At 34.5% G+C, this 10,389-nt stretch overlaps 1 protein-coding gene across 4 annotated transcripts; it reads left to right on the top strand.

The window, feature by feature from the left end:
- The first annotated feature begins 1,878 nt into the window (after positions 1-1,878).
- LOC132065694 (nudix hydrolase 9) lies at positions 1,879-9,632 on the top strand. 4 transcript variants are annotated; one of them, XR_009416772.1, is made up of 9 exons: positions 1,879-2,100; positions 2,176-2,250; positions 4,679-4,735; positions 5,044-5,126; positions 5,978-6,036; positions 6,445-6,593; positions 7,195-7,338; positions 8,893-9,019; positions 9,273-9,632. XR_009416772.1 is itself a non-coding variant. In XM_059459201.1 (9 exons), exons 1-9 carry the CDS (start codon positions 2,020-2,022, stop codon positions 9,366-9,368), a joined length of 903 nt encoding a protein of 300 aa, XP_059315184.1. In that variant the 5' UTR covers positions 1,886-2,019; the 3' UTR covers positions 9,369-9,632. The 4 variants fall into 4 exon arrangements, 2 of the variants coding, with proteins under 2 accessions (XP_059315184.1, XP_059315185.1); XR_009416771.1 differs by having other exon boundaries at positions 8,866-9,019; XM_059459201.1 differs by having other exon boundaries at positions 1,886-2,100; positions 8,861-9,019.
- Positions 9,633-10,389: the final 757 nt, after the last annotated feature.

The raw sequence follows: 10,389 nt of genomic DNA, 5'->3' as shown, positions 1-10,389 counted from the left end.
AAATTGCGTAATCTTTTTTAATAGTCTGACAAATTCACATTAAGTAATTTTTAATGTTTTTATTGAAATGCCAGCATTGAGAAACATATTTCTTAAGCAAAATTTGGAATTGACAAGTCAAAACAAACTTAACTCTTTTCTAATCCAGAAAAATAATTTGAAACATAATGAACACATTACACTTGCAACGTATATAGATATAGAGAGAGACATAGATGAAGTTGAATAATTTTAATGAGTTCTATACTTATGATAAGTTCTCACTCATTACCGCATAATAATAATGACTGCACCCACTTAAAATTTTGATTTCTTAATGTCATTAGTTGTTCAGACTCTGATTCAGAATTTGAGATTGACATGATCAACAAGGGATCATACAGCTCAGACAGTCAAGTTTTAGTGTTGAAGACATTATGTTAAGTGAAATTTTATCCTTTAGATTATTTTTTGGAAAAGGGCCAAAAATGCCCCTACCGTATGGAAAATAGCTCACAAATATCCTCCTTCGACGTATTGATCTAAAAATACCCTCAACCTATTCTTTTAGCTAAAAAAAAAAAAAGGATCAAACTAACACTTCATCCATATTTTGGTCTAAAGTGGTTCTTTCACAAAATCTGGCCATTTGTGGCAATCCTATCTAATTTATATTTAATTCTCAAAAATTATTTTAAGTTTTGCCAATGTTACTAAATTTTAAATTGAACTTCCTATTAGTGCTTCTTCTTTCGAGTTTGAATTTGGTCTCTGCCAAAGCTGACTTCATTCCCCAAGATTTGGAGTTTGCAAATAAAAGTTCAAATGCAGACCTTCGGGTCTAAAGTCAAGGTCTTCAAATTGAACTTCATTCAAACTTCAGACCTCTAGAAGAATCTAACTTCAAACTCGAAGGTGTGAATTTGAAAACTTTAGACCGACGTGTAAGAAAGTAATTTTAAAGTGGCTAAACTTTAAATCTTTTTAATTTTGTTTATTTTTTGAATTGGAATCGTAAGACCAGCTACTTGTGCACTTTGCCCGTAAAACTCGCACTATTACCCGGCTCTGGCCCATCTAAAATGGAATCCAAATTCTCAGTCTAATTAATCTTAATATAATTGCATGGTTTTCCCTTCAAATGGGCTGGTCTTCCATGTTTGTCCTCTAAAATTGAACTTATGTCTAGTAGGATATTTCCTCCGTCGCAATTTAAGTGTTTTACTTTTTCTTTTAATTTGTCTAAAAAAAGTGCCTCTTTCTATATTTAGTAAGTTTTCAATTTCAACATTCTATTTAAGACCGCTGAATTAAAATACTGGACACGTCTTTAATTTAAGACCGGAAGATTCAAAAGTCTCATTCTTAAGCTTAGTACCTAGTTAAACTAGACACTTAAATTAGAGGCGTCTCCACCGGCTCAAAAATTTGTCCAACTTGCTCCCCTTTTTTTGTTAAAAAGAGCATCCACTTGCCAAATAAAAAAAATTAACCTTATTTTCGCTTATTAAGTGATAAGTGACAAAATCTCAATACCTATTTAATTAGTGATAGTTTAGTCAAATTACCTATTTTGTCTAGGAGTTACTCTCTCTGGATAAAAAAGAATGTCTATTTACCTTTTCTTTTTGGTTCAAAAAGGGTGTCCACTTGCAAAATGAAACAATTAACCTTATTCTTTCCAATACCTATTTAATTAGGGAAGTTTAGTCAAATTACTCTATTTTTGCCTACGAATTAGGATTTTTTTTTTCAAGGGGTTTACGAATGGCTAAGTGAACGCTCTTTTTAATCCGCAGCGAGTTAGTATTTTCTTAAGAATATGCAAATGACTAACTGACTAGGGGAGTATTATGCCGTGAAAATACAGAGTTATGCTTGTGAAAAAGTTGTTTTCTTTGAGGGGTAAATATTAAAGACTTAGAACAAAATAAGGGCAAAAAGTAAAAATGACTCACATTCATCTTATCATATAATTTTACTGTAATTTGATCAATCGAGTGTTTCTACTGTGTGTATCTTTTCAATTGGAAATAAGAAATGGAGGATAAAATCAGCTACGACGATGGTCAAGAATTTAAGCTGTTGCTCTCATGTCCTTCTGGTTTATCTCCTTCACAGGTTACCTACTGTTTATTATTGTACATATTTTAATATGCTCATTTTTGTGATCTGAAAAGTGGTCTTGTTTAATAGATGTCAGTTGTTTTTGACAAAACATATGATAGGATTCCACATCTTGATCCTACTCTGGAGCACTCCATTTCCAAGGTTATGTTACAGTTCTATTTCTTTTACCACATCTTTTTGAGTATTATTTAGATATCGCGTAGTTTCTTATTTATAGTAGTACTCTTTCTGTACCTGTTTATGTGTTACTTTCTTTCATTTTTTTTAGTCGTAAAAAGAATGTCACCTTTTAGTAGTACTCCATCCGTCCCAATTTAAGTATCTTAGTTTGACTAGTTACGGAGTTAAAGAAATCAAGAGTGACTATTGAATTAAAAATGTGTATAATGTACTAAATTGTCCTTTGAATCTTGTGGTTTTATACTTGTCATGTAAGATGTTAGAATTGTCAACTTACTAAATATAGAAAGAGGCACTCTTTTTAGGACAGACCGAAAAGGAAAGTAAGACACTTAAAATTGAGACGGAGGGAGTATTATTTATTTGTCGTGTAGTTTCTTATTTTAGTAGTACTATTTAGTTATCGCATGGTTTCTTATTTTTAGTAGTAATATTTAGTTATTGCGCTCAGTTTTGTATTCTTCAACGTGTATTACTATTGGTTGCTGCATTTGTTTTGTATCTTGCTATTTTGTTGTCTTATTTTATTTTAAGCCAAGAGTCTATCGAGAACAGCCTCTCTAGGGGTAAGGTCTGCGTATATCCTACCCTCTCCAGACCCCACTTGTGGGATTACCTTTGGATAGGTTGTTGTTGTTGTTGCATTTATCTGACTCGCATTTTCAGTATTCCTAACTTTTACCAAGTATCCTAGCTTCATCAATTAAAACTACTCCCTTTGTTTCAATTTGTTTGTCTTAGTTTGACTCGACATAGAATAAAGAAGACTTTTGAATCTTGTGGTCTTAAAATAAAAGATGTGTGTAATGTACCAAAATACCCTTTAGATCTTGTGGTCTTAAATATGTTAAGTAGGATGCTGGGTGTAAGGGGTTATACTAGATATAGAAAGTGACATTCTATTTGAAATAGAATAAAAAGGAAAGTAAGACAAACAAGTTGAAATGGAGAGAGTACTTATTTTGTTCCAAAACGAAGGAATGAGGGGATTCAAAGGAGCAAGACTCAACATGTCTGATTTTTTGTGTGAATTAAAACTTTTAACTTATGCGAACTTCATCAATTAATCTTTTTTATGAAGGTATTTCATTAGAAAGGCATCAAGGGGATGCATAGTTAGAAAAAGAGAACTACCAAAGTACAAAGGAGAATATGCTTGTCCCTTTACAATGTGTCAATCTAAAACTAGGGAGCTAACAAAGTCCAAAAATTTTGTCAGTGCTTATTACAGGGGTTAACTTAGTCCGGCAAAAAATGTTTAGCAAACATTTAGATTTGAGAGAGTGATTTAGAGTTGAGATTGTATCAAACCATCTTCGATTCCTTTCATTCCACGAACACGGAACACCAAAAAACAACTGCAGGGATCATCAACTAAATTTTCTTGATGGCCTTGTCAACTCTCCATAGACTCCAACTTATGTATGTCTTTCTCATATGCTGTGAGATGACCCATTCAAGATTAAAAAAAGAACCAATAGAACATGTTTCATCGGTCAGTGGCCACGGGGGAATGCAGGAACAAGTGGCTGATAGTCTCTAGGTTTTCCTTGCACAAATGACATATGCTGACCAGCTGAAAGCCTCTTCTGTTGAGGTTATCATGTGTTAGGCATAGTTCATTAAGGGCAATCCAGTTGAAGCATATAACCGTAGTAGGAAGTTTGATCTTCTATATAAGATTCCAACTCCAAGAGTCAATTGCCTGATTCTGAGTACAGATCTGTTTATAGCATTCTTTCACTGTGAAATGTTCTTGTTTCCCCAACTAAGAGTGTCAGGTAGGCTCTCATCAATGTTTTACCTCTCTATTGGCTAGCATATCCATCAGACTTTCCACTTCCGAATCTTCTACAAACCTTCTTGCCACTTCTTTTCTGGGCAATGGAAGAGTTCTTATCCAGGGCAATTTGGAACAGAATGCGGTATTCATCCATGAGTGGACTTCATCAATTAATACTGCTTATTTTGTCCCAAAAAGAAGGAATAGCAGGACAAAGGAGCATGAGGCTAATGCTACTTGTCAATATGAAATTGGACATTGATTCGTTGTGTTTTTCGAGTTAAAGTTAGACGTAAAGTACTATAAATTACAATCGTATGATTAAACATGTTTAGAAAACATTTGAAAAAGTCAATGTCAAGGAAAAATGTTTGACTTCCAAATAGTAATGGTTTCATGTAAAATGAAGCAGAAGGAATACTTCGCAGATGACACTGTAACTTTTGCTGATTGTAGGATCATACTTGATTGAAAGTCCAAATATCAAACTCTAGTTTTCTTCATGTTCTGTATGTTATGCTAGTACATCAAAAAGCTATAATTACTCACTTGTACCAATACCAGAATTTGTTCTGAATCTTTCTTCATTTGTGTATGGTTTGTTAGATATGGGATGCAAGAGTTCAGCAAAGCTCATCACTTTTCAATGGAACAAAGTTCAGGGTATGCTGCACTCTTCTGTCATTGCATTTCTCTTTTAATTATAATTCTGAATTACAAATATTTTGTCTATTATCCGCTCAGGTTAAATTTATTCGGTGTAGTGCTGTACTGTTGTCACACTGATGACAACAGTTGCAACTCTATTAGTTATAAGAAAGTTTAGCTGGTCATTTCTATTTTATCAAATTGGCCCAATCTGGTATATGCATAGCTTGGGAAGCTGCATATCCTTGAATTTTAATCCTAAAAAAATGTTATATATACTATTCTCAAAAAAAAAAATGTTATATATACTGATGATTTTACAGTATGGTGGATACAACTTCGATGTAGGGAATGATCCCAAGCAACAGTCTCATGTTTCCCTTCATCTTGGTCTGACAGATTATAGGTTCTTCTCTATCTTTCTCTTTTCGTTCCTGCCATCCTTTATTGTTTCATTTAAGTATATGTTTTTTCATTTGATATGCATGTGATGGAAAATTATAATGATTTACTCGGTCCAGTGCAATTTGGACAGGCTAATTTTGCTGTCCCAATCTTATAAACAGAACGTTGAGACGATGAATCATCAAATTTGGTTTGTTCTTGAGAGTGCACTCTTTCTTGTAGTTGAGAGTTGCACCACCGGTATTGAAAAACGGTATTGCGGAATGATGATATTTATAGTGGCGATGAGCTGAGTATTAACACTCAGAATCCCAAGTCAAAACTATCGTTTTTACCAGAAGCTTTCTGCTTCACTCTCAGTGTATTCATAGCAAATAACCTATTCTCTTATTCAAAATTGTTTATTTTTATCACGGATTCTAATTTATGTTATTGAGGCACTACTTTTTGCAAGGGCTCTCATCTACTGTAAAATAGAGCATAGATCTTTCGGTATGCTCTCTATTTGGAAAATCTAAGTAGAAAATTACTTTATATTACTTTTTTGAAGGGTTCTTTTCCATTTTCTAATAGTATTTGACAGGCCAACTTGTTTTCATACGTATCAACCTTCTATTTTTCCGTTACTTTTGTGCAGCAATAGCTTTGTGAGACTTATTTGGTGTAATTTACACTGGTTATGTTCTTTATTTGTGCTGTTAAAATCATGAGCGAACAGTGATACTTGTGAGTGCCTGCCGTGTTCCGTCAACACTTCAAATTTTATCCAGGCATCTAACTGAAAAGAAGAAGAGCAAAAATAGAGAATGAATTAGAGATAAAATGATCTTATGTTTGAATTTTTATACTCAGGACATTCGTGGGAACAAATTTAAGCTCTATGTGGAAGAGATTTCTTGTTTCGTCTGAAGGTAAGCTTCCATGAAATAAATCGTTCTTTGACTTGCTTCTTTCTTTTGGAAATGAGTGTACCTTGTATATTCTTCAATGGATACCACAAACTGCAACATAACATCAAGCTTCTTAGGTGTTTCGGTCTCCTTTTCTATTCTCTTTTAAACAATCCAACATAAGGTCTGCGACTCTGCAGCTAATTTGATGTCTTAAGAATTCTAAGAGGGATATGTTACACATTTCTTATGTAATGCAGAACTGCATATAACATTTCACAGAGCAGGCACGTCGAGTATATGGATATGATTCTGACTAATCTTCCTGGTCACCAGACTACAATTCATTTGTACTAAAAGATGTGACTTGGTTTTCTGCAGATAACTACAATTCATTTGTACTAAAAGATGTGACTTGGTTTTCTGCAGATGATTGTATACAGTGTCAGCACACAGCAAGTCCTCTTGGTAATGGTGCAGTTGTGGAGACTTCTGACAGAAGAATACTTGTGCTTCAGAGAAGTAATAAAGTTGGAGAATTCCCTGGATATTTTGTTTTTCCTGGAGGCCACCCCGAGGTATCTCATCTCGTGTTGTAAGGACATCTTTGAGATAATGGTAACAAAATTCTGATAAATACAAGCTGTTGCAACTCAAGAGGATAGAGGCTTTGAACTTGTATACAGCCTTTGTGCTGAAGATTTATAATATTATTACCTTTCTTTGAAAAATGGGTGAAGCAAAATGTTTGTTACCCAACAAGCTACTCAAACCCTTTCATGTTGAATAATAACGTGTGATTTATGGCAGCCAAAAGCAGTTGCCATATTTCTGTTTGGAAAATGTTATTTAACAATTGACAGTGTTCACCATTTAGACCTTTAGCTAAAGAGTGATCTTAAGTTTGGTAATTTGTTATCTATTTCTTTAAATTCAACTGATCATAATGAAACCAAATTTGTGTGACCTTATCTGACATTGCTTGCTGCAATTGTAAGCTTTGTTTTAGGGTTATGTAATTAGAACATCACCTAAGGGATGTTGAATCTGTCACTGTTCTCATGCAAAGCACTCTTCTTTGTGCCAAGATTAAGCTGTGGATTCTTGTTTACTTCACTGCCCAAATATGTCCAGTTGATAAGCAATGCAGGACGTGATTACTTTTTTTGCTTTTAACAGCCCCAAGAAGTCGGAATAATGTCCCGTGAAGGCTTGCATGAGCTGAACCAGTGTCAGATGATTAACGGCAAAGTTTCTCAGGAAATGTTTGACAGCATTGTCCGTGAAGTTGTTGAAGAAGTTGGAGCTCCTGCAGATACCCTTGTAAGTGGTGATTTGTATTACTCTAATCGCCACTCTTGTATAACCCTTTCTAATTTGTTATAGAAAGTAACACTACATAACTGGAGTGCTTCCTTTGCTCATACTGATACTTTCAACCTTTATTTTCTCTCTCTTCTCTATTATTTATTTTTTCCCCGTTCCTTTTTCGGAGGCGGGGAAGCACTGGGTAAACATAATGTCTAATCAAGCATCTCAGGGCTCAACCTGTTTATCATTCTAGGTTTTCTATACCAAAATAGCACAATATCGTCGAATATTGAGAATTGTCATATTTTTTGTGCTGTCAATTTGTCATATTCGAATCTTTACCTTGTGAAGTCATTTAACTTTACATAGATATTTTTTGTTGTTTTCTTGCTTTTTTAACCTTTTGTGGCCCAAATAGGAAAATATGGCTGTGTATTTTGAGTAACGCATAGTTCTTATTTCTCACTTCATTCAGCTATAACGTTAAGATTTACCTTGAAACTGTAATTAAATAATTTGCCGACATTATATATATGGTCTTTTCATCCCAATTTTATTTTATATGCAACGGAAATTATGTAGGGAATGTTGATATTTGACAAACTTACTAATTACTACTAAGAGAGAGGAAATCCTTTGAGCAAACTTACCATACAACATGTATAAAATTCCTTTTTTGGGTTAAATGCTGGATATCCTTGACAAAAGTATTATAACATGATAAAGGACACATTGATTGTCAGCTACTGATAGCCTGTTTGGCCAAGCTTCTCCAAGGCCAAAAGTGCTTGTTTTCAAAGTTGAGGCGTTTGCTGTTGGTACTGTTCCTTTTTTCCTGAATGTTATGTAGTGATGTCCCTATTATTTGCCATGTCTTCTTCACTTCTGTATTTTTAAAAAAAAAAAATTGCTTTGATATGCTTTACTTGAGCCGAGGGTCAAACAACCTCTCTACCTCCACGAGGTAGAGGTAAGGTCAGCGTACCCCACTCGTGGGATTACGCTGGGTATGGTGGTGGTGTTGTTGTTGAGGTGTTTGTCCAAGTTTTTAGGAGAAGAAAAGGCGTTTTTGAGTAGGAGAAACTGTTTTTGAGAAGCCAAAAAAGCAGTTTCTCACGAAAAGTACTTTTCTGAAAAGCACTTTTGAGAAAATACACTTAGAAACACTTTTTAAAAGCTTGGCCAAACGCTAATTGTTGCTCAAAAGTGCTTTTCAGAATGATTAGCCAAACACAAACTGCTTCTCACCAAAAGTGCTTTTTTGAAAAACACTTTTGAGGAAAACACATTTCAAAATAAGTTGAGTTTAGAAGCTTGGCCAAACAGGCTATAAATAAAGTTGCATCTGTAAGTTGATCAATTGGAGACTGGTGAATTATTTATGAATATGGCTGTCTGCAACTCTTGAGGGGGATGTTTTTATGTGCACACTTAGACTGTCATTTCCTTTCAGATAATGTTGCATCAGGACTCATATTTTGTTGAAGCCACCTAACTCTTTTTCTTTATTCTTTATCTTTGATGTTATGTTCAGTCCAGCCCCATCTTTATTGGTTTATCCCGCAGAGTATTGAATGTTCGACCAACTGCTTTTTTCTTCATCAAATGCAATCTTCCGTCAGATGAAATTCAACAACTATATTCTAGTGCACAGGATGGGTTCGAGTCAACTCAGCTTTATGCTGTTTCAATGGTTCGTTTTACAAATTGTTAAAATAGTTCTAGTAACTTGTCTTTATCTCTTAAGTTTTGCTTAACTGCTGTATGTAACCATTTTTGGCTTGATGGTGTGTGTATATTATTTTTGGCAATGATACGTTGTTGACGTACTTGTTGCTAAAAATAGTATGAGGGACAGTTCATATTGCTTTAAACAGTTCCTTTTGTTTTGCCCTTACCATCATTTAGTTTGCAAATGTTAATTTCATACTGTTTCTTTTTGTCAGAGTGAGTTGGAGGACATGACTTCTAAAATGCCCGGCTGCCACAGGGGAGGCTTTGCCCTCTACAAGTTAATGGTACAACACGCGAGTGATAGCTAATCTCATCGTTTGCTGACTGAGGATTTTATAACCTTAACTCTTGTATGCCTGATTTATACATGTTTCTTTTGTAGTCGTTGATGTACGATCGCATGCTATGCTATTCTATTGGTCAAAAGAAAACTTCCCATGGAAATCTATATGAGCTAGCATGTAGATATGCCGCCATTTAGTCTTATTGAATTGCAGGCAAACTTGATATTGTCACTTGATTTATTCAGAATGCTGTATAATCCAATTATTGAATGGCTATAGTTCATAAATCAGCTTTGAAAATCCTAGTTTGAAAGGTGTGGCTAAATACAAATGTTCCTTCAGTTGCTTTAGGGACTCCAAAAAAATCTTTAGCTTACGCGAATGACTGTTCGTTCATCCACGTATCAGTTATGAGCACGTTACTCTCGTTTTGATATTATGTCGGGTTTTATATTACTTAGTACTTAACCAAGCAAATCAAGGCAAATGATGACTCTGATTTGACTGGATAAGCAGTAACTCTTGACCCTAAATTATACCCTCGTTCGACGAGTAGCGTTATAGGAGTGAAAATATATAATGTGAAAAGTAGCGTTTAAATGTACATACATGAACGTAAACAATAAAGCTTGCGTTAGATTAGGTTGTCTACCTCACACCTTTTGGGATGCAGCTTTTCTGGACTCTGCTAACCCGGGATTCTTTATGAACTGGACTGTCCTTTACTTCTATTTGCTCCATTTGTTGTACTCTTCAATCTCACGTCAATTATAATCAATTTCACAATTTCATAAAAGTAGTAGTGTCAAAGTTGTCAACTAGACGAAATACCTCAAGTATACCCAAATTCCCACTCATAATCAGTATCTGGTTTCCTGTCTGGGCTTGCCAAATGCATCATATCAGTAGAAGTCAGAACCAAGCAAAATTTTCTCTAAATGATCTTTTTAAATGAAAAGTTATAATAAAATAAAAAATAAACATCAAAGCTTAAGGCTATGGACATGTTGGGATGACCAAATACGATATATATTTCACAGTGATC

This window comes from Lycium ferocissimum, chromosome 7 (genome assembly GCF_029784015.1).
Source record: "Lycium ferocissimum isolate CSIRO_LF1 chromosome 7, AGI_CSIRO_Lferr_CH_V1, whole genome shotgun sequence".
In the NCBI taxonomy this organism is placed as follows: domain Eukaryota; kingdom Viridiplantae; phylum Streptophyta; class Magnoliopsida; order Solanales; family Solanaceae; genus Lycium; species Lycium ferocissimum.
The sequence above is the reverse complement of the archived record's forward strand: the minus strand, read 5'-3'. Positions and strand labels throughout refer to the sequence as shown.